Below are 22855 nucleotides of genomic sequence, written 5' to 3'. Positions count from 1 at the left end.
TTGGGATGGGGGGGAACATTGGGATGAGGGGGGAACATTGGGATGGGGGGGCAGGGGGGCCCCCTGTCTCCATGGCCACGCCCACCCGGAAGCCACGCCCACTCCAATTAGCCCCGCCCCATTCCATTGGGTCCTGTCGAACTGAGTAAGCCACGCCCCCTTATTGACCACGCCCACTTACAGGCCACGCCCACTTTACCGACTGTTTGTCCTGATTGGCCACGCCCACTTGCTCTGGCCACGCCCACCCACTGTAACAGCGAATCGTAGCCCCCGCCCACTCCCCTGACCCCGCCCATTCCCCTTGGCCCCGCCCATTCTTAGATCTCTGCCCTACCCCATTGAAACAGCCTATTCGCATTAGCCACGCCTACTCTCTTGGCCACGCCCACTCACGTGACCCCGACATACCCCCATTGGACCCGCCCATTCCCGTTGGCCACGCCCACTCTGGGTTCCGCTTCACCCTGTTGGAACCGCCTCTTCCCATTGGCCCCGCCCATCCTTAGGCCCCGCCCACACCCATCGTTACCGCCTATTCGCGGTGGCCCCGCCCCCTCCCGTGGCCCCGCCCCCTCGCGTCTCCGCCGCGCGGCCCCGCCCCGCCCCGCCGCCCAGCATGGCGCGCGGCCGCCGGGCCCCGCGGCGCAGCGAGGGGGGGCGCTGACCCGGCCCCGCGGGCCCCTCGCGCCGGTGAGTGACCCCCCCACCCCCTCCCCTCCCCAGCACCCCGGGGCCCCGAGCCGTTTCCTCCCCGGGGACCCGCCTTCCCCCCCACCCCCCGCCCCCAATCCCCTGGTGAGGCGCCGGCCTCAGCCGCGCCCCCTCCCCGCCCCCCCCGAATGTTTAGGCCCCCCCAGAGAGTGTAACCTACCCCTCAGAATGTGCACCCCCCCCCCCGAGAATGTAGCCCTCCCCAGAATGTGCAGGCCCCCCCTATAGTGTGCAGGCCCCCCCTATAGTGTGCAGCGCCCCCCCTATAGTGTGTAGCCCCCCCAGAACGTGCAGGCACCCCCCGGAATGTGCAGCACCCCCCCGAATATGCAGGCCCCCCCTATAGTGTGCAGCCCCCCCCCAGAATGTGCAGGGCACCCCTATAGTGTGCAGCCCCCCCCAGAATGTGCAGGCCCCCCCTATAGTGTGCAGACCCCCCAGAATGTGCAGGCCCCCCCTATAGTGTGCAGCCCCCCCCCGAAATGTGCAGCCCCCCCCGAAATGTGCAGCCCCCCCAGAATGTGCAGCCCCCCCCAGAATGTGCAGCCCCCCCTATAGTGTGCAGCCCCCCCCGAAATGTGCAGCCCCCCCCCAGAATGTGCAGCCCCCCGAGAGAGTGCAGCCCCCCCCAGAATGTGTACCCCCCCATAGTGTGCGGGCCCCCCCAGAGCGTGCAGCCTCATCCCAGATAGTGCAGCCCCCCCAGAGTGAGCAGCCCCCCGAAGATAGTGAAGCCCCCCCAGAGAGTTCAGCCCCCCAGAATGTGTAGCCCCCCCCAGAATGCGGCCCCTCCAGAATGTGCAGCCCCCCTCAGAATATGCATTGCCCCCCCTAGAGAGTGCAGCCCCCCCCTAGAATGTGTACCCCCCCCGAGAGTGCAGGCCCCCCCAGAGTGTGCAGCCCCCTCTAGAATATGCAGCCCCCTCTAGAATATGCAGCCCCCCCTTCCATCGCTCCCACCGAGGGGTGCAGCCCCCCAGGGGTGCGATCCCTGCCGCGGACGTGCAGTGCAGCCCCCCCCCCCAAAAGCCTGCAGCCCCCCGAAGGTGTAGCCCCCCCCCCAATGTGCAGCCCTCCCTGCCGTGTCCCTGCATCCCTTTTGTTTGCCCCCCCCCGACCAGGGATCCCATCCCTGCTGTTTCCTCTTCCTGGGTGGAGGTGGGGGGGGGGGGTTGTGGGTGTGGGGGTGACTCGGGACCCTTCATCTGAGTGCGGGGGGGGGACACGGCCCATCCCTGCCCCCCCCGCCCCATCTCCCAGGCGGGTGATGCAGCAAAACCGGTGCCCTCAACTGGGGGAGGAGGAGGGGGGGGCACCTTTGGGGTGCTGGGGGGCAGCTTTGGGGTGCTGGGGGGCAGCTTTGGGGTGCAGGGGGGCACCCGCTGTGACCCAGAGATGAGTGGGGGCGTCTGGGGGGGGGCGAGGTCTGTTGCCTGGGTGACAGCCATACTCACCCCAGGTTGGTGGGGTGCTCTGGCAGCAGATCCAGACCCGGGACCCTTCCCCACCTTCCCTTGACCTGCCAGGGGTGGGGGGGGCTGCCAGGTTGAGGGTCCCCGTGCCCCCCCACCCCACCCCAAGGGTTTGATCCCAGGGCTCTGTCCCTGCGCCTGGGGACACCCCAGGGTTCTGGGGGTGCTTCTAGGGATGGGGAGGGATTTGGGGCTGGGAGTGCTGCCTGCTCCCAGGGATGGGGGTGAGATTTCTGCGGGGGGGGGGGGTCCGACCGTGGGGCAATGAAGCCAACGCAGCCCTTGTTGTGTCCCCCCGCCCCGCAGCGGGACCCCCGCGTGCCCTGTGCTATGAGCGTTCGGCGTGGCTTCCCCGCGAGCAGTTGCAAATGAAAATGGAGGAAATGTCTTTGTCTGGCCTGGATAACAGCAAACTGGAGGTGAGCGGCCCCCGCTGTCCATCTAACCCCCTCCCACCCCGGCACCATCATCTGGCTGCCTCGCGGCCCCCTCCTCACCCTTAACCCCCCCGCCTCAACCGTTCCTCCCCCCCCCCCACCCCAGGCCATCGCACACGAGATCTACACGGACCTGGTGGACGATGCCTGCCTGGGCCTCTGCTTCGAGGTCCACCGGGCAGTGAAGTGCGGCTACTTCTTCTTGGATGACACGGACCCGGACAGCATGAAGGATTTTGGCAAGTGCCGCGGCTCCCGGCAACGGGTGGGGGGCGGCGAAGCTGTGGGATCGGTCGCCCCCACGTGCAGGATTTGGGGTGCAGGGGGGATTAAAACCGAGCATCTCCCCCCCGGGTAGAGCCAGTGCCACCAAGATGCCACCACCATTCTGTAAACCAACTAAACTGAACCCCAGAAACGTTGCCCTGCAGTAGAATTGGGTGGGTGGGCGTTGGAGACCCCTGTGCTGCGGGTTTAGGGCTCCAAAACCGGGCTGGGGGGTCTGGGCAGGGACGCCCAGGGCGAAGCAGCGGAGACGGGGAGGGCTCGGGATCCAGGACTGACGCGTGTTCTCCCACAGAAATCGTGGACCAGCCCGGCGTGGACATCTTCGGGCAGGTCTACAACCAGTGGAAGAACAAGGAATGCGTGTGTCCCAACTGCAGCCGCAGCATCGCTGCCTCCCGCTTCGCCCCCCACCTGGAGAAGTGCCTGGGCATGGGCCGCAACAGCAGCCGCATCGCCAACCGCAGGTGAGCGCCGCACAGGGAAACTGAGGCAGGGCCGGGCTGCGGCTGAGGGGCTGAACATTAGGAAAAAAATTTTTCACAGAAAGGGTCATTGGGCAGTGGCAGAGGCTGCCCAGGGAGGGGGTTGAGTCCCCTTCCCTGGAGGGGTTTAAGGGACGGGTGGACGAGGTGCTGAGGGACATGGGTTAGTGATTGATGGGAATGGTTGGACTCGATGATCCAATGGGTCTCTTCCAACCTGGTGATTCTATGATTCTATGAATAAATTGGGAAACCTGGCTTCTCTGTCTCCCGCATCCCTTGGATCTGGGTGAGGATCCTGGGGCTAGGACAGTCTGGGGTGGGCACGGCAGAGCTGGTGGGGTGTGGGATGAATCCTGAGTTGCTGGAGAGGGTACAGGAGGGATTCTGGAGTGCTGGAAAAGCTGCGGGATGGATCTCAGCGGTGGATCCTGACCTTCCTGCTGTCCCCATGCAGGATCGCGAGCAGCAACAACATGAACAAGTCGGAGAGCGACCAGGAGGACAATGATGACATCAATGACAATGACTGGTCCTATGGCTCCGAGAAGAAAGGTGGGGGGCGCTGGGGGCCCCTGCCCCCTATGGGGGGTGGGGGACACATCCCAGCTGCCCCCCGGTCCTGGGCGTGTGTGGGGCTCCCAGTGGATTGCGGAGACTGGGGCCAAATCATCTAGAAAAGGTAAAAATCATCCTTTCTCTCTCCCTGCAGCAAAGAAGAGGAAGTCGGACAAGGTGAGGGGGGTGTGGGTGCTGCTGGGGTCACGGGGGGCGCCTCGTGCTCCCCGCAAACACCTGCTCTCTCCTTGCAGAACCCCAACTCGCCCCGCAGGTCCAAGTCCCTTAAACATAAAAATGGTGAGGAGGGGGGGCTGGGGTCACCTGGGGGTGGGGGTTGGGTGGGGGTGGGGCTTATCAGGGTGGGGTTTGGGGGCAGGGCTTATCAGGGTGGGGCTGGCAGCAGGGTCAGGGCCACAGGGGACCCTGGGCACCTCCTCACCCCCTTCTCCTGCAGGTGAGATCGGCGGGAACCCCGACCCCTTCAAGGTGAGTGCAGGTGGGATGGGGCGGGGGCAGTGGTGCTGGTCGCTCTCCCAAGTGAGAGAGTGTTCCTGTTCCTGTTACCCCCAGCTCTGATGCCCTCTCTGTCCCCACAGTACAGCAACTCCACAGGCATCAACTACGAGACGCTGGGCCCTGAGGAGCTGCGGACACTGCTCACCACGGTTTGTGGCCAGGGGCACCGTCGGGGCGCAGGGGGAGCCCCAGCGGGATGGGGTGCGCGGGGCCCGGGGCTCCTGGGGTCTCCCCTGGCTCAGCTCCATCCCCCCCAGGATGATTTTCCGGCTGGGAATGAGGATGGGCGCGCCCTGATCGTGGTGGATAGGTTTGCAGGAGCCCTGTGCCCCACTGGGTCCTGATCTTGGGGGTTGTGGGGTCCCAGGTGGTGGCTGCTCTGTCTGGGGGTGCAGGGCAGCGAGGGGATTAAAGCACGGACTTCAATCTGATGGATCTGATGGATTGAAGACCCTTTATTGGGTCCTTCTTCCCTGTAAAATGTCTCCACAGGGCAGTAGTTGGGGGCGGGGGGCTTGGGTGCCCTGGGCTGGGGTCCCCGGGGCTGTCCTGGTGCGATGCAGCCCAGAGGCTACGTGGATGCTCCTCCACCCTCTGACCTGTCCGTTCTCTCCCCAGCAATGCGGGGTGATCTCCGAGCACACCAAGAAGATGTGCACCAGGTGAGAGGGCCTGAGCCTTCCCCGCTCGCTGCAGAGGCCCTGGGGGGACCCCAGGGTGCCCAGGTCCCTGTGGGAGCTGGTGGGGAGAATGTAAAACACCTGACTCAGCCCGGATCTCCACAGGTCCCTGCGGTGTCCCCAGCACACGGATGAGCAGCGGAGATCGGTCCGGGTTTACCTCCTTGGCCCCTCTGCGTGAGTGAGCGGCCGCACACGGGGTCCCGAGGCAGGGATGGGGGTGAGGCTCTGCTGCCAGCGCGAGCGGAGACCTGGAGAGACAGTGGGGCTGGGGACACCCCTGGGAGGCTTGTGGAGGGCTCTGGGATCAGGATGTGCCACGCAGCCAGGTGTCAGGGAGCTGGCTGGAGCCCCCAGGGTTTCCCTTGCACCATGGGCTTCGTCCCATCCCGGGGACTGGTGAGACTGCTCCTCGAATCCTGGGGTCAGTTCTGGGCCCCTCACCACAAGAAGGATGTTGAGGCTCTGGAGCGAGACCAGAGAAGAGCAACGAAGCTAGGGAGGGGGCTGGAGAACAAGAGGAGCATCTGAGAGAGCTGGGGGTGTTTAGCCTGGAGAAGAGGAGGCTGAGGGGAGACCTCATTGCTCTGTGCAACTCCCTGAAAGGAGGTTGTGGAGAGGAGGGAGCTGGGCTCTTCTCCCAAAGGACAGGGGACAGGACGAGAGGGAATGGCCTCAAGTTCCACCAGGGGAGGTTTAGGCTGAACATCAGGGAAAAAAAATTTCACGGAAAGGGTCATTGGGCAGTGGCAGAGGCTGCCCAGGGAGGGGGTTGAGTCCCCTTCCCTGGAGGGGTTTAAGGGACGGGTGGCCGAGGTGCTGAGGGACATGGGTTAGTGATTGATGGGAATGGTTGGACTCGATGATCTGATGGGTCTTTTCCAACCTGGTGATTCTATGATTCTAACGCCTTTGCCCAGGTCCCTTCCCGAGGCGGAGGGCAGCGTGGAGAATGACAGCTTCGAAGTGGCGGAGAGCCAGGCCATCATGAGCCGGCTGCAGTGGGATGGCTCCTCCGACATCTCACCCTCTGACTCAGCCTCCTCGAAAGCCAGTGAGTGTTTGGGGGAGGCAGATCCTGTGGCACAAACCCCTCCACGGGGCAAAACTGGGGGTGCCTGGCATCTCTGCAGCACAAGAGGGGAAAACAGACAGACTGTGCCCATCCAAAGCCACCTCCACGTCCCTGGAGCATCTGCAGGGACATTGTCACCCACCTTCCCAGGGTGGGGACATCGTTTTGGGGTGCATTTTCACGGAAAGGGTCATTGGTCCCTGGCAGAGGCTGCCCAGGGAGGGGGTTGAGTCCCCTTCCCTGGAGGGGTTTAAGGGACAGGTGGACGAGGTGCTGAGGGACATGGGTTAGTGATTGATGGGAACGGTTGGACTCGGTGATCTGGTGGGTCTTTTCCAACCTGGTGATTCCATGATTCTATGAACACCCCCTTCTCCTCCCTTTCCACCCCTGAGGTACAAACAACTCCGAGTCCCGCAAGACCAAGAAGAAGAAGCCCCACCTGGGGCTGGTGAGCGGTGCCCCGGGGCTCGGCTCCAGCAAGAAGAAGAAGCCCAAGCCGCCTGCGCCCCACACCCCCAGCATCTACGACGACATCAACTGAGCCCAGTGAAGCCGAAGGGTCGGGAGACAGACAGACAGACAGATGGACACAGGCTGGGGCAGCCCCTCCTGCCCCGTTAGGGGCGCAAAGTGGGTACCTGGGGCGTGGGGGATGGAGGACTTGGCCATCGCCACAGGGGGAGGGGAGGGGGGGGGCTGGAATTGGGAGCCTCCCTTCCTCCCCTCCCACCCCACCCTGGTGCCTCTATTTATTCTGTGACAGTTTCTGTGCGTGGGGCTCCCACGAAGGCTCCAAGGGGGCACAACCCCCCCTGCTTCTCACCTGAAATCCAGCTCTGCCCCCTTCCCAGGCTTCCTCCCCCAGGGAGGTCCCGTACTGGGGCGTGGGGGGGTGCAGATCTCTGCTGTCCCCTCAACCCTGGGGCTGCTCCCCCTTCCATGCCCCGGGCTGGCGCTCGCTGGTCGGGCTGGCTCAGGACAGGGGGAGCATATTGGGGAGGGGGGGAGCTTATTCCTGCTGGGAGGAGACAAGTGGGGACCCCACACCCCCCAGCTCTGCCGTGAGCCTGGATTTGGCTGCTGGGAAGCGTGTTTGGGGCCCAGCTGTGCCTCCGCGGGGCTTGCTCAGGCTCCACAGGGCTGGGAGGGGGGCTGCATGCTGCATCCTTGTGTTTGGGGGCTGATTGGGGGGGGGCCGGGGAGGGGGGGAAGCTCAGGGTGGGGGGAGCTGCTGTGACCGTCCCTGTGTGGGGAGGGGGGGCTCCGAAATGCACCATCGCCCTACGGCCACAGAGCTCATGGGTGGGGAGGCAACAACACGGATTTGAGGTAGAGCCCCCCACTTCCCAAGGCTGCCCTGCATCCCCAGGGCTGCAGCTGGGGGGTGGGGAGTTTTTGTCCTCTGGGACCCCCACAGGCTTTGCCTCGGGGTTGAGGGGGGCTGAACGCAGCTCCCTGCAACCCAGCGATAGCCCCACTCTGCTGGTTTCCGCGTTAGGGCTGCACTGAGGACGGGGTTAACTCAGCAGCACCCCCCCAGCTCACTGTCTGACACCCCCTGTCTGGCTGTGGGATCCAGGAGCGGGGGGTGCAGCTCCTGCCCCCCACGCCGCAGCGGTGGGGCCGGTCGCTCCAGTGGGCTCGCGAATTATGGTGCTGACTCTGGATTCACTATTGTTTTCAAAACTGCTGCTAAAGCGAGTGCTGCGGCAGGAACGGGGGCATGGCGGGAGGTGGGGGGGTCCCCAAATCATCGGGGGGGGGGGCTCTTATTGCCTGGGGGGGGCCTGCGGTGCCCTCCTGCTGTGGTTGGTGGGTGCTCCTGGCACGGTTCTGGGGCTGGAGGGGGGGGTCTTGGCCACCGGAGCACGCCGAGCTGGCCTTCGCGTGCCCTGGGGCCCGAGGGGGGGGTCGGTCTGGGCACCCAAAAACATGGGGGACCACCCTGGGCCACCCCCAACTGCCTGGGGAGGGTAGTGACCAGGGTGGGGACGCCCTGAACCCTTCTGGGGCTGCGAGGTGGGGTCAAAGTGGAGTTGGAGGTGCCCTGCGCCCTCCTGCTCCACGTCCTCGCCCTGCGGCAGAGCCAGCAGCACTGGATCCGTGTCCTGGCCCTGCGGCACAGCCGGTGGTGCCCAGGTCTGTGTCCTCGCCCTGCGGCACAGCCGGTGGCACCCGGGGCCTCTGGGACTCAGACTCGTGTGTCTGTGCCGTTCTCCATCCTGCGCGGGCAGCTGAGCCGTTGTGAGGTCTGTGTGTCCCGTCAGTGGGTTGTGGCTGCCCCTGTAAATAAAACTGCATCTTGACTTGGTATCCCTGGCTTGTGGCTGCTGTGTGGCACCACGAACCCCACTTAATTACTGGTGTTTAATTAAGCAGAGCTGTCACACTCCTTTCTCCTCTCCCACCGCTCGGTTTGTGGGGCTGTCCCTGTTTCAAACTCCCACCCCAGGAGGGCGGGGAGGCAGCCGCGGTTCCACTGCAGTTGCCCCTCGTGCAGGAAGGCGAGAGCGCTCGTGCAGAGGTTACACCTTTTATTTGCTTTAAAAAGTCTCTGGGCAGAAGCCGCAGCCCATTCCAGAGCTTGGAGCCGCCGCACTGCTCAGCCTGGGGCTGTGGGCAGCATCTGCCACGAGCTCAGCCCCTTCTGGAGGGGATAAAGTCTGGCACCAAGACCGAGAAGAACAGGCCGAGCTCCCGCTGCGAAGGCTCCGCTTGCCGCAACGCTGTGGGGAGGAAAGTGCTGCGATCCCACCAGGCTGAATCCCTACTGTCCGTACATCCCCAACACCAGGAAGGTGAAGAGGACGGTGACGCCGATCAAGGAGACGGTGGCCGGCGTGGAGAAGAGCTGCCGGTAGTTGATGCGGAAATACCAGACGGCCGCCAGCACCACCATGACGGCGGGAACCAGCAGGCTCCCCACGCCAAGCGGGAAGCTGCCGGTGTCGGATGCAGCCGTGCCGGGGTCTGGCAGGGTGGCAGCAGCGGCGACGTTCCGGGAGCGGTGGCAGTGGATGACGCAGTTGTCGGTGATGTGGAGCGAGCGCAGCGTCCGGCCCTGGTCCTGCAGCAGCTGCCCCCGGTAGATGAACTTCATCTGGCTCTCCTGGCCTGGGAAGTATTTGCTGCAGGAGAAGGGAGGCAGGGATGGGAGTGACAGAGGGGATTTTAGCAACCTGGGGCTGAGGGATCCCCCCTCATCGTGAAATCTGGCTGGGGGGGACAAGGATGAGGTGCTGAGGGACATGGGTTAGTGTTTGATGGGAATGGTTGGACTCGATGATCCAGTGGGTCTTTTCCAACCTGGTGATTGTATGACTTTAAGGATGGCACCACTGCTGGCACTGAGTCTCTTTTAAACTCATTAATTTAACCTCGGCAGCTCCTCATTATTTTTGAGGGGATCCCTTGGGAAAGTGTGGGGCTAGCGGCAACCAAGAATGGATGAAAAACCCTCTGCTGTGCTAAGGTGCGGAGGGGCACAAGAACTGCAGAGGTTCATAGAATCATAGAATAACCAGGTTGGAAAAGACCCACCGGATCATCGAGTCCAACCATTCCCATCAATCACTAACCCATGTCCTCAGCACCTCGTCCACCCGGCCCTTAAACCCCTCCAGGGAAGGGGACTCAACCCCCTCCCTGGGCAGCCTGTTCCAGGTCGAGGGGGTTTGCAGCCAGGCAGCCCGACCTCACCCCCCCATCCCTTTCCCCCGTGTTCCCCCCTCACAGCACGTACCTCTTGAGCCCCCCCACGGTGTCTTCGGGCCGCACCACGGCCACCTCCTCGGTGTCATTGAGGAACTTGAGCCGGACGGTGATGCAATCGGAGCACAGGTCGCGGCCCGCTGGGCTGGGAGCTCCTCCCTGGCTGCCCAGGGCACCGGGTGCGGCGGCCGAGCCCCGTTTGGGCGACCCCCGGATGTCCAGCAGCCGCTCCAGGCCAGCATCGGGGGGGCTGCCGCTGTCCCCCTGCTCCGCCGCCGGCTCTGGCACCCCCACCCCTTCCTCCTCCGTTTTCTCCTCTGGAGCTTCGGGGACGCGGGGGGGCTCCGGGGCCTCGGCCGCCCCCGCCGCCCCCACGAAGCGCTCCACGGGGCCCAGGCGGATGACGGCCGCGTCCCCCGCCGCCACGATGGTTCCCAGGAGCTGGTTGCTGCTGTCAGCGACGTAGGTGGAGAGCCAGGCCAGGACGAGCGCCAGGACCAGCACCACGACGCCGGCCGCCACCGTCACCTCGTCCCCCATCCCACGGATGAAGGTGGCGGCGGCGGGCGGCTCCATCTCACCGCTCCGGGAGAGGGATCCAACCGCTTCCCACGTCCCAATTAGCGCGGCACCTGTAATTACAGCCCGAGCTGGAGGCGGCCAGGGCAGGACACAGCCGGCTGCCCGGCGGGGCCGCGCTTACCTCGCCTCCCGAAGGCCCTCGGTGCCCGGCCCGGGGAGTGGGGGGAGGCGGTTAACACCGGGAAAAGCCTCCCCGGGAGGGGCCGGACCCGGCGCGGGGGGGGTAAATCCCGGAGAGGGGGCGGCGCTGGCGGGCCGGGGGCTGCGTGGGGCTGCCGGGGAAGCTCGAGGTGAGCCGAGGGTCCCAGCGGGGGCGGGGGGGGGCGGCCCTGGTGGGTCCCGGGGGGTCCCTGACAGCCCCGGTGAGGCCCCGCCCGCTCTCACCGCGCGCCGGAAGCGGAAACGTCACCGCGCGCGCCGGGGAGGGGCGGGAGGGGAGAACGCGGGACGCACGCTCATGACGTCACGGCCACGCGCACCGCCCACTGGGGGGCTGAGAATGGAGGCGGCTGGCGATGTGGGCGTGGCCTGACAGCGCGAGTGGGCGTGGCCTAATACGCGTGCTTGAGGCGTAGGGGCGTGGCCTCGTAGCAAGAGGGCGTGGTTTACGTAGGGGGCGTGGTCTGGCGTGGGTGGGCGTGGCCTGTGAGGGGGCTCTGGAAGGGGCGGGGCCTCGGTGTCCCCCGTCCCCGCTCCGGGCTCCCCCTCACCTCCCGGCTCCGCGTTCCTCCCCCGCCTCTCTGTTCCGCCCTCTAAGAGTCGGTCAAAGACTCGATTGCTGCCTCAACATTTTCCTCAGGACTTGGCTGTAAATCACAGACACGGGCCTCGCGGGAACGGCCACAGCTGGGACCCAGAGCTACCTCTATCTCAAAACTGTTCTGGACCCGTCCCCGAGCCTCCCTGCGCCCTCAAGAGCGGCTGAGAGAGCTGGGGGTGTTCAGCCTGGAGAGGAGGAGGCTGAGGGGAGACCTCATTGCTCTCTGCAACTCCCTGAAAGGAGGTTGTGGAGAGGAGGGAGCTGGGCTCTTCTCCCAAGCGACAGGGGACAGGACGAGAGGGAATGGCCTCAAGCTGCCCCAGGTTAGAAGAGACCCACTAGATCATCGAGTCCAACCATTCCCATCAATCACTAACCCACGTCCCTCAGCACCTCGTCCACCCGTCCCTCAAACCCCTCCAGGGAAGGGGACTCAACCCCCTCCCTGGGCAGCCTCTGCCAGGGACCAATCACCCTTTCCGTGAAAAATTTTTTGCTAATGTCCAGCCTGAACCTCCCCTGGTGGAGCTTGAGGCCATTCCCTCTCGTCCTGTCCCCTGTCCCTTGGGAGAAGAGCCCAGCTCCCTCCTCTCCACAACCTCCTCTCAGGGAGTTGCAGAGAGCAATGAGGTCTCCCCTCAGCCTCCTCTTCTCCAGGCTAAACCCCCCCAGCTCTCTCAGCCGCTCCTCTTCTTCTCCAGCCCCTTCCCCAGCTTCGTTGCTCTTCTCTGGACTCGCTCCAGAGCCTCAACATCCTTCTTGTGGTGAGGGGCCCAGAACTGACCCCAGGATTCGAGGAGCGGTCTCCCCAGTGCCGAGTCCAGAGGGAGAAGAACCTCCCTGGACCTGCTGTCCAGCCTGAACCTTCCTTCCTTTTTCTCCCCATCTCTTTCCTTGTTCATTTTTTCTCTTCCCATCACAAGCCCCTTGACAGGCACAATTAATAACATTCCAGTTTGGATTGAAATTTCACTCCCCTGACTTGTTGAAATATTATTTTTTCCTTTGCACTCCAAAATCATAAATTAAACGAACCACCCCGCATCTGCTTATGAGTGGACCACGACACCCCCTACACCTCCGTCGCCTCCGCACGGAAGGAGCCTCTGCAAGAGCCGCCTGTGCCGTGTCCTTTATTGTCACCGAGGCGAAGGGGACACGGAGCACCCCCTGCGACGTGTCCCCTCAGGAGATGAGCCCCTGCAGGGGCAGCTGCAGGTAGCGTTTCAGGGCGGGCGGCAGCGACAGAGCCGAGATGGCATCGTGGCAGCGGGCGCCCAGGTGCCGCCGCAGGGCGCAGCGAGCCAGGTGCTGCAGCCGCCGCGGCCGCCCCGCCATCGCCACAGCCGAGGCGTAGAACTCCCGGTGCTCCTGCGGTGATGCCGAGGGGTGAGGTGGCCGCCGAGGGGCCGCGTCCCCCCCACGTCCCCCACTTACCTGCCACAGCTCGGGGGGCACGGCTCGCGCCCAGCCCTCGGCCGGCGGCACGCGGTCGTAGGCGTTGAGCACCAACTCCAGCGCCGGCGGGTGCCGGCAGCAGAACACGAGCATCTGGTGGCGGAGAGGGGTCACCGGGCTGCGGGACACCCCGCCGCGTCCCCCATCCCCGCCGGCAGCGCCGTCGCCCACCTTGGGGTGCACGGGGCGTGCGCCGTGGTCGAGGAGCAGGGCGATGGTGTCCTCGGGGCGCTGGTGCCGATACTCCTCGACGGAGTGGACGGCGCAGTCCAAGGGGGTGAAGCCGGCGCAGTTGGCGACGGTGGCGTCAGCGCCGTGGCGCAGGAGCAGCCGCGCCAGCCGGTGCTGCCCGTTGCCGCAGGCGTTGTGCAGCGGCGTGTGGGCCTTGCGGCCGGCGGCCTGGGCGTCCGCGCCCGCCGCCAGCAGCCGCTCGGCCACCCGGCAGTAGCGCTTGGCGTCCTCGGGGCGCTCGGCGGCGGCGCAGGCGGCGTTGAGGGGGGTCTCGCCTTGGCGGCTGCAGCGCCCGGGCTCGGCTCCGTGCCGCAGGTACAGCTCCACGTGGGCCACCAGGCCCTGCCGCGCGGCCACGTGCAGCGGTGTCAAGCCCCGATCCCGCGTCCCCAGGTCCACCCGCGCCCCGCGAGACAGCAGCAGCTCCGCACACCTCGGGGACAAGCGTGAGATGCACGGGGACCCGAGGCACCGCAGGCCTCCCTTGGGGGACCCCTGGGCACGTGGGAGATAGACAGGGACCCCGGGATCCCCAGCACTTGGGGACCCTCCCTCAGGGCCCCCTGGACACGGGTGACGTGGGACAGGGTCCCAGGGAATCCCAGCACCAGAGGACCCTCCCTCAGGGCCCCCTGGATACGGGTGATGAGGGATAAGGACCCCAAGACCCCAGCACCAGGGGACCCTCCCTCAGAGCCCCCTAGATATGGGTGACATGGGGCAGGGACCCTGGGACCCCCAGCAACCAGGGACCCTCCCTCGGGGTTCCCTGGACACAGATGACATGGGACAGGGACCCCAAGACCCCCAGCACCAGAGGACCCTCCCTCAGGGCTCCCTGGATACAGGTGACATGGAACAGGGACCCCGAGACCCCCAGCACCAGGGGACCCTCCCTCAGGGCTCCCTGGATACAGGTGACATGGGACAGGGACCCCAAGACCCCCAGCACCGTGAGACCCTCCCTCAGGGCTCCCTGGACACAGGTGACATGGGACAGGGACCCCGAGACCCCCAGCACCAGGGGACCCTCCCTCAGGGCTCCCTGGATACAGGTGACATGGGACAGGGACCCCAAGACCCTCAGCACCAGAGGACCCTCCCTCAGGGCTCCCTGGATACAGGTGACATGGAACAGGGACCCCGAGACCCCCAGCACCAGGGGACCCTCCCTCAGGGCTCCCTGGATACAGGTGACATGGGACAGGGACCCTGGGACCCCCAGCAAGAGGGGACCTTCCCTCGGGGTTCCCTGGACACGGGTGACATGGGACAGGGACCCCGAGACCCCCAGCACCGGGGGACCCTCCCTGAGTGCGGGGCAGGGGGTTCGGTTGGGTACCCGAGGCTGTCCGGCGTGGTGCAGAGGTGCAGCGGGGCCGAGCCGTCCTCGCTGAGCACGTTGGGGTCGGCGCCGAAGTCGAGCAGGAGTCGGGTGCAGTCTTCGCGGGGCGCGGCCGCGCAGTCGTGCAGGGGAGCCCGACCCCCAACCACCGCGTCGGCTGCCGCGCCCCGCAGCAGCAGCAGCCGCGCACACGCCACGTGGCCCCGGCTCGACGCCATGCGCAGCGGCGACGTCTGCAGCCGCCGGGGGCTCAGCACCCACAGCCCTGCCAGGGGGAACCCACAGCCCCACGGGGGGCTCAGCACCCGCAGCCCTGGGAGGGGGGTCAGCAGGGAACCCCTCGCCCCTCCCAGGCTGGATCCTGCTCACACTCACCCCTCACCTGCACCCCCAGGCAGGAAAACCAGGATCCCTCCTTCCCCCCAGCCCCTCTCTTCCTTCCCAGGGAAGTCTCAGCATCCCCAAAGCTGAGCAGCTCCCCCAACCTGAAGAGCTGCACCCCCAGACATCGCCCCCGCAGCTTCCCACGTTAGTTTGCAGGGAGCCCTGAGCCGGGGGAAATGGGTGAGATGGGGAGAATTGAGGGTGGGGAGGGAAAAAGAAGGAAGAGAAGGAAAGAAGAAGAAAGGGGAAAAGGAAAACAGGAATGATAGGAATGGTTGATAGGAATGGTTGGACTCGATGATCCAGTGGGTCTCTTCCAACCTGGTTGTTCTATGATTCTATGAAAAGGGACCGGAAAAAAGGGAAATGAGCCCCCACCCCACGCAGCCCCCCAGCTGCCCCCGTACCCTGCTCGGGCGACCAGACCAGCTCCTCGCTGACCGTCTCCATGACCAGGTTGGCGGTGGCTTCATCCTTGAAGATGCTCTTGACGCGCTGGAGGTCGCCGGCGTAGAGAGCGTTGTGCACAGCGGGGTCCCGGCAGTACTGGGGCCGCCGGGCGGGGGTCAGGGGGGGCCTGGCGCTCGCGGGAAGGAACCGGCGCGTAGCCCACTCGCGAGCCAGGGCCCGCCGGCGATCCTCCTGCTCCAGCAGCTCCCGCTGCAGCCGCAGCGAGCGCAGGGCAGAGGAGGTGAAGGCGAAGGTCTCCTGGGCCATGGGAACCAACGGGGGGCAAGGGGTCTGGGGGGCAGCGAGCTGCGCTCTGCGCCCGCTGGGGGGGGTTATAAATAGGGCTGAGCCCCACACACAAATGCTGAATCAAGAGTCCAGGCCGGGCTGCCCTATAAATAACTTGTCCCGGGTGGTAAACAGAGTCACGTTGGCGTGGGGCTGCCAGGGTGTTTAACCTGTTGGGGGGAACGATACAGGCTGGGACTCGGGTACCCCCCAACTCTGCAGGGCTTGGGCTGAGGCTGCAAGAGCTCCAGGAGGTAACAGCACCTTGTGCCCGGTGGAGAAAGAGAGTAGGGACCCCCAGGGGAAGGTTTTGGGGTGCTGCAGCGGTGCGGAGAGGGGATGGGGGCACCGCTGGCTGCAGTGGCAGAGGGGACTGTGACACACGAGCAGACGGGACGAGGCAGGGACAGAACAGCCCTTTAATGCAGGTTTGGGAGCCGAGAGGGACCAGCCCGTCCGGCAGAGCGGGGACGGGCACGGAGGCTGTGGGACTCCCCGGGTCCCCCCAGCTCTTTGCTCCACAACAAACAAAACAAACAGACAAAGGAGCAGACAGGCAGCTGCTGCGTAGCCTGTGTGCTCGGCATCCTCGCCGGGCCCTGGTGCAGCACAGGTTGTGCCAGCAATAACCATCTCCCCAGCCTTACGGCCGTGCCCCAGCTCCCTGAGGTCAGCAGCAGTCAGCCTGGGCTGGAGCAGAGAAGAAGTCCTCAGGTAGCTCTCCTAGGAGTCCATCCAGATCATCTACGCAGGCAGAAGGAGGATGAAATGTAAGAGTTTCACTTGTATACAGAAGAGGTACCGGGGATGAGCATTTCCTCCCCACCCTCCACTCACCCATGTCGCAGCCGTCAGCTCGCACCGGCTCTTCTCGCCTGGGCGCAGGGCTCTGCGGGTGCAGGGAGAAGCCCCCAGGAGGCTGCTCCACGCCGTGGCCGCCCATCCTCCCTTGCCCCCAGTCCCCTGGGGCAGCAACACCCCGGGGTGGCTGCACAGAGTGGTCCGGGAGTAACCCAGGCTGCACAGGGACCTGCAAAACCCAGCAGAGAAGAATTGTTGAGGGCCCACGGGAGGAGTTCTCTGACCCTCCCAAGCTTTCCCCTTTTCCCTGCTTGCTCTCAAGGGTCCCCACAGTCCAGACCCGTGGTGATGCCCTTCGTGGGGGTCAGCATCCCTGTCATAGAATCAGAGAATCACCAGGTTGGAAAAGACCCACTGGATCGAGTCCAACCATTCCCATCAATCACTAACCCATGTCTCTCAGCGCCTCGTCCACCTGTCCCTTAAACCCCTCCAGGGAAGGGGACTCAACCCCTTCCCTGGGCAGCCTCTGCCAGGGACCAATCACGCTTTCTGTGAAAAATTTTTTTCCTCATGTCCAGCCTGAACCTCCCCTGGTGGAGCTTGAGGCCATTCCCTCTCGTCCTGCCCCCTGTCCCTGGGGAGAAGAGCCCAGCTCCCTCCTCTCCACAACCTCCTTTCAGGGAGTTGCAGAGAGCAATGAGGTCTCCCCTCAGCCTCCTCTTCTCCAGGCTAAACACCCCCAGCTCTCTCAGACGCTCCTCTTGTTCTCCAGCCCCTTCCCCAGCTTCGTTGCTCTTCTCTGGACTCGCTCCAGAGCCTCAACATCCTTCTTGTGGTGAGGGGCCCAGAACTGACCCCAGGATTCGAGGAGCGGTCTCACCAGTGCCGAGTCCAGAGGGAGAAGAACCTCCCTGAACCTGCTGTCTGCACCGTTTCTGATACAAGCAGCAGCATCGTGCTCTCCCTCACCTCCTGCGCTGGTGACGGCTGCGAGAGGCCGCCCTCGGGCTCCGGCGGGTAGATCTTGAGCAGGTTGTTGGGGGTGACATTGAGGTAGTGGTTGCGGTGGGACGGGGAGAAGACACCCACCTGCGAGGGCAGAGCGGTGCGTCAGAGCCAGAGCTTCAGCTCCCAACGGCACCACCCTCTGCACCCAGAAAAGGAGCCAGAGGAGCCCCTTGTCTCATTCCCATGGGACGTGAGCTGGGAAGCTGGATGTGGTGACCATGGATTAGCAGCACCCACAGCAGAAGCAGCCCCAAAGACATCGCTGCTGCTGGAGCTGTGCCTCCACATCTCCTACCTGCTTCAGGAGCAGCACTGAGCCCGGCTTGAGCTCGCCCTGTCTCTCTTCCAGCAGCAGGCGATGCACCGTGCCTTGCATCTCCCCTGTGGATGAGGAGGAGACCCGTTAGCCATGGGCGGCGATGTCCAGGAGCTGCAGCCTGACCTGCATGGCCACGCTTACCAGTCGGGTCCCTGAACACGGCACCAGCGTCAACGTTGGTCCTGGTCAGGGTCTTGATCATCACTGCCATGCTGGGGACCTTGTTCTTCGGGAGCTGCTTCAAGGCTGCCTGCACACAAACCCCTCGTCACAGCAATGTTCCCAAGAGCCACACGCTGTCTGCATCAGCCCGGTACGGACCCCTCCCCGCTCCCATGCCTGACCCTGGAAACAGCTCCAAGGGACAAGGGGAGAGCCAAGAAGCTGAGTCTGTGTGGCTGGTGCTCCTCCCCGGGGCCTCCCTCACCTTGCGCAGGACCATGACGACGCTGTAGGTCCTGAGGAAGCAGCCGGGGTCCCTCTCGTCCAGCCCCAGCTCTGTCTTCATGGCAAGCCAGGGGCCCTTCCCGAAATCCTCTTCTGCAGGCAGCGAGGAGCCGGGCGGTCCCTGGAGTCAGGACAAACACGGTCACCACCCCAGAGCTGAGCCAGCGCACCTCACAGCCAGGGGGGAACCCCAGGGACCCCCTCCCCTTCCAGCATCACCCTCCGAAAGCCGCAGCCCGGGATGGCCTGCAGGATTCATCTCTGGATCTGCACCACAGCAGGGGGTTACCTCTGTCCGCGGCTTTGCCACAGCCCCGTGAGCCGGAGTCTGGGGAGCAGAAACAAGGATCTCCTCCAGCAGCCTCCCCGTGTGCTTATTATGGGAAAAAGAGAGAGAAAATGAGAGACGCCTGGGGGTTTGCACCTCTTCACCAGCTGCTCCCGCCCCATCCCACCCTGTACCCACCTGCTGGGGCAGGATCCCAGCAGGCCCCGGGAACCGGCGAGTCTTCCCTGGTGCAGGGAGGTGGGGGGCAGCCCTGGGTGCTTTGCTGGCCGCCGTCACCAGCTGCACGAGGTGGTTGGTGACCACCGGGGTCTGCAGGCTGCCCGGCAGCCTCGGCGGGGGCTCCACGCAGGCTGGCGGGTTGGCGAGGGGCAGCCGGGGCAGGGGGTGGCTCTGCCGAGGAGCCCGGGGCGCCCGCAGCCCCGCGGAGGAGCTGCTCGCTCCAGGCTGGCGCGGGGACGCGCGGGGCGGCCGCAGAGCCGGACCCCTGGGAGCGGGGACGAGGCCGCAGGAGCCGCTCGGCTTTGCCAGGGGATCAGGGGACACGGGGGCGCAGGCGGCGGCTGCGCTGGGACGCAGCACCAGCTTGGGAGTGGGGTGGGGGTCCTGCCTGTCCCCCTGCGCCCCGGAGCCGGCAGATCCCAAGGTTTCTCCCACCCGCAGCTTCTTGGGGGCTGCCGGCAGCTCGGGCCCCTCTAGTTCCACGCAGGCAGCCACGAGGAGCTCGTTGTCCAGCTCGTCCTGGGGGGCTGCTCCCGCGGGCGGGGGTCCCGCCGGCTGCTCCTGATGCCTGGCGAGGGGACGCAGCCCGGGCGGGGGTCCCAGCGGGTGGAGGGGCTGCAGGTGGCGAGGGGCTGGCGCGCCGGGAGGTCCTGGGCCACCACCACCAGGTGAGGAACATCTAGGGACCGAGAACCAGTTCTCTGCATCCTGAACAGCCGAGAGGAAATCCTGCGGGAGAGAAGGCACCGGGCACCCCACCGCCCCGTCCACCCCCATCCTGCCCTGGACATCCCTTCCCACCCCTGGTCTGTGCCCACCCCACCCTGTCCCCATCCCACCCTGTCCCTGTCCCATCCCACCCCCCCCATCCCGCCCCACCTCTCCCCATCCCACCCCAGTTTCAAGCCAGGCTCCGGAGCCCCCTGAGCTTCACCCGCGGGCTCGCTCGGGGGTCCCCGCGCCCTCACCTCATCTGCCAGCTCCGCGTCGGCCCCGAGCAGCTGCTGCAGGCGGCCGGCCTGGGGGGGACAAGGCTGGGCTGCCATGGGGAGACCTCGCGACCCCTGAGCCCCCGCAGACCCCAGATTCTCTCCCAGGGACCCCAGAGGACTCCCAGACACCCCCTCACAGGACCTCTGAGCCTCCCAGGACCCCACGATCCCCCTCTGGGGACCCCAGATTCCTCCCCAGGACCCCAGAGAACCCCAGACCCCAGAGGACTCCCAGACACCCCCTCACAGGACCTCTGAGCCTCCCGGGACCCCACATTCCCCCTCTGGGGACCCCAGATTCCCCCCAGGACCCCAGAGAACCCCCAGGCACCCCCCACGCAGGACCCCCGAACCCCTCAGAACCGCTGAACCACCTGGGACCCGATTCCTCCCCCAGAACCCCAAATTCCCCCCAGATCCCCCCTCCTCTGCGACCCCCAAGTTCCCTGGGACCCCAGAATCCCCCCTGGGACCCCCAAGCCCTCCCCAGGACCCCCGGGCCTCCTCAGGGACCCCAGATTCCCCTTAGGGACCCCAGAGAACCCCCAGACCACACCCCCAGGGACTCACGACCCTCCCCCCGGAACCCCGAGTCTCCCCGGGACCCCAGCTTCCCCCCCGGGCCCCCCTGAGCCCCCTCAGGGCCCTCAGATTTCTCCCTCGGACCCCCAAGCCCCCCCAGAGAACCCCAGACACCTCCCGCCGGGACCCCTGAGCACCCCGGAAACCCCATATTCCCCCCCCCCGGAACCCCCAAGCACCTCAGACTTCCCTCCACACCCCGGACCTCAGAGCCCCTCCCGGGACCCCCTAAGGCCCCCGCAGGCGGTGAGGCCGAGGGGGGCGCCATGAGGGACCCCCCCGAACCCCGCTCTCCGGGGGTCCCGCCGCCCCCCCCCCCCCCGTTACCATGGCAGCGCGCGCCCCGCGCGGGGGCGGAAGGGGCGGGGCTAGGGGGGAGAGCCCCGGAGGGGGCGTGGCCTCGGATGAGGGCGTGGCCTGGAGGGAGGTGGGCGTGGCCTGGAGGGAGGTGGGCGTGGCCTGGAGGGAGGTGGGCGTGGCCTGGAGGGAGGTGGGCGTGGCCTGGAGGGGGTGGGCGTGGCCTGGAGGGGGTGGGCGGGGCACACGAGCTGCTTGTGCACACGCAGAGGTGTCTTTGCACACCAGCTCCTTGTGCACATGCAAAGGTGTCTTTGCACACCAGCCCCTGTGCACACGCAGAGGTGTCATTGCACACCAGCCCCTGTGCACATGCACAGCTGTCATTGCACACCAGCCCCTGCACACGCAGAGGTGTCATTGCACACCAGCTCCTCGTGCACACACAGAGGTGTCATTGCACACCAGCTCCGTGTGCACACGCAGAGGTGTCATTGCACACCGGCTCCTTGTGCACACGCAGAGGTGTCTTTGCACACCAGCTCCTTGTGCACACGCAGAGGTGTCTTTGCACACCAGCTCCTCGTGCACACTCAGAGATTTCTTTGCACACCAGCTCTGGTGCACACGCAGAGGTGTCTTTGCACACCAGCTCCTTGTGCACATGCAGAGGTGTCTTTGCACACCAGCCCTTGTGCACACGCAGAGGTGTCATTGCACACCAGCCCCTGTGCACATGCACAGCTGTCATTGCACACCAGCCCCTGCACACGCAGAGGTGTCATTGCACACCAGCTCCTTGTGCACACGCAGAGGTGTCTTTGCACACCAGCCCCAGCACACGCAGAGGTGTCATTGCACACCAGCTCCTCGTGCACACACAGAGGTGTCATTGCACACCAGCTCCTTGTGCACATGCACAGGTGTCATTGCACACCAGCCCCAGCACACGCAGAGGTGTCATTGCACACCAGCCCCTGTGCACAAGCAGAGGTGTCTTGGCACACCAGCTCCTTGTGCACACGCAGAGGTGTCTTTGCACACCAGCCCCAGCACATGCAGAGGTGTCATTGCACACCAGCTCCTCGTGCACACACAGAGGTGTCATTGCACACCAGCTCCGTGTGCACACGCAGAGGTGTCATTGCACACCGGCTCCTTGTGCACACGCAGAGGTGTCTTTGCACACCAGCTCCTTGTGCACACGCAGAGGTGTCTTTGCACACCAGCTCCTTGTGCACACGCAGAGGTGTCTTTGCACACCAGCCCCTGTGCACACGCAGAGGTGTCATTGCACACCGGCTCCTTGTGCACACGCAGAGGTGTCTTTGCACACCAGCTCCTCGTGCACACACAGAGGTGTCATTGCACACCAGCCCCAGCACACACAGAGGTGTCACACTTATTCACACTCACACTTACTTACACCCACTTACAGTCTCACTCGCATTCACGCTCACACTCAAACACACATTCACACTCGCTCACACGCTCATGTTTGCGCTCTCACACTCACACATACACTCATTCTCGCACTCACTCACAGTCACTCACACTTGCTCATTCTCACAGACACTCACACTCACCCTCAGTCTCACTCACTCACACTCATAGTCACACTCATTCACTGGCACTCACTCACATTTACAGTCGCACTCTCACTCACACTCACTGTCAGTCACACTCTCATACTCAGTCACTCATACTCTCACACTCACTCTCACACACACTCATTCTCACACTCACTTTCACTCACTCTCGGACTCAGCCACTCACCCTCACACAGTCATTCATATTCTCACATTCACTCACACTCACTCATTCTCACAGACACTCACCCTCAGTCTCGCTCACTCTCACACTCACTGTCACTCATTCACTTTCACTTACATTTACAGCCACACTCACACTCAGTCTCAGTCACTCTCTCACTCTTGCAGTCACTCATACTCTCACTCACACTCACACTCTCACTGTCTCACACTGTCACTCTCACAGTTACTTATACACTCTCATTCACACTCACTCTCACTGTCTCTCTCTCACACTCACTCATACACTCTCGCTCACACTCACTCTCACATTCACTCTCACTGTCTCTCAGTCTCACAGTCACTCATACACACTCACTCACACTCACTCTCACACTCACTGTCACTCATTCACTTTCACTTACATTTACAGCCACACTCAGTCACTCACACTCAGTCTCAGTCACTCTCTCACTCTCGCAGTCACTCATACTCTCTCTCACACTCACACTCACTCACTTTCACACTCTCACTCTCGCAGTTACTCATATTCATGCTCTCTCTCACACTCACACTCACTCTGTCTCTCACACTCTTACTCTCACAGTCACTCATACACTCTCACTCACACTCACTCTCACACTCACTCTCACTGTCTCTCTATCACACTGTCATAGTCACTCATACACTCTCATTCACACTCTCACACT

The 22855-nt window shown here is 64.5% G+C and overlaps 4 protein-coding genes across 5 annotated transcripts; 1 reads left to right on the top strand and 3 right to left on the bottom strand.

The window, feature by feature from the left end:
• The first annotated feature begins 602 nt into the window (after positions 1–602).
• Positions 603–7374, top strand: ATXN7L3 (ataxin 7 like 3). Its single transcript, XM_069877317.1, has 13 exons — positions 603–693; positions 2493–2605; positions 2730–2862; positions 3204–3375; positions 3851–3948; positions 4106–4128; positions 4206–4251; positions 4409–4440; positions 4551–4619; positions 5089–5132; positions 5256–5327; positions 6071–6204; positions 6621–7374. The coding sequence occupies exons 2-13, from the start codon at positions 2555–2557 to the stop codon at positions 6767–6769; spliced, it is 1023 nt and encodes a 340-aa protein (XP_069733418.1). The 5' UTR covers positions 603–693; positions 2493–2554; the 3' UTR covers positions 6770–7374.
• Positions 7375–8745: 1371 nt separating this feature from the next.
• Positions 8746–10887, bottom strand: TMUB2 (transmembrane and ubiquitin like domain containing 2). Its single transcript, XM_069877320.1, has 3 exons — positions 10643–10887; positions 9971–10571; positions 8746–9356 (listed from the first exon to the last, which is right to left on the bottom strand). Exons 2-3 carry the CDS (start codon positions 10513–10515, stop codon positions 8996–8998), a joined length of 906 nt encoding a protein of 301 aa, XP_069733421.1. The 5' UTR covers positions 10516–10571; positions 10643–10887; the 3' UTR covers positions 8746–8995.
• A 1513-nt stretch (positions 10888–12400) lies between these two features.
• ASB16 (ankyrin repeat and SOCS box containing 16) lies at positions 12401–15599 on the bottom strand. The gene is made up of 5 exons (XM_069877309.1): positions 15107–15599; positions 14313–14580; positions 12911–13403; positions 12719–12832; positions 12401–12652 (listed from the first exon to the last, which is right to left on the bottom strand). The coding sequence occupies exons 1-5, from the start codon at positions 15414–15416 to the stop codon at positions 12467–12469; spliced, it is 1371 nt and encodes a 456-aa protein (XP_069733410.1). The 5' UTR covers positions 15417–15599; the 3' UTR covers positions 12401–12466.
• A 243-nt stretch (positions 15600–15842) lies between these two features.
• On the bottom strand, positions 15843–20465 carry HROB (homologous recombination factor with OB-fold). Of its 2 annotated transcripts, XM_069877308.1 has the most exons (10): positions 20425–20465; positions 19492–19542; positions 18482–19252; positions 18305–18388; positions 17996–18136; positions 17710–17818; positions 17545–17630; positions 17211–17330; positions 16275–16467; positions 15843–16181 (listed from the first exon to the last, which is right to left on the bottom strand). In XM_069877308.1, the coding sequence occupies exons 1-10, from the start codon at positions 20425–20427 to the stop codon at positions 16108–16110; spliced, it is 1632 nt and encodes a 543-aa protein (XP_069733409.1). In that variant the 5' UTR covers positions 20428–20465; the 3' UTR covers positions 15843–16107. The 2 variants fall into 2 exon arrangements, with proteins under 2 accessions (XP_069733409.1, XP_069733408.1); XM_069877307.1 differs by lacking the exon at positions 20425–20465 and having other exon boundaries at positions 19492–19651.
• Positions 20466–22855: the final 2390 nt, after the last annotated feature.

Source organism: Phaenicophaeus curvirostris, chromosome 26 (assembly GCF_032191515.1).
Source record: "Phaenicophaeus curvirostris isolate KB17595 chromosome 26, BPBGC_Pcur_1.0, whole genome shotgun sequence".
Lineage (NCBI taxonomy): Eukaryota > Metazoa > Chordata > Aves > Cuculiformes > Cuculidae > Phaenicophaeus > Phaenicophaeus curvirostris.
This window is presented reverse-complemented; position numbering and strand designations above follow the sequence as displayed.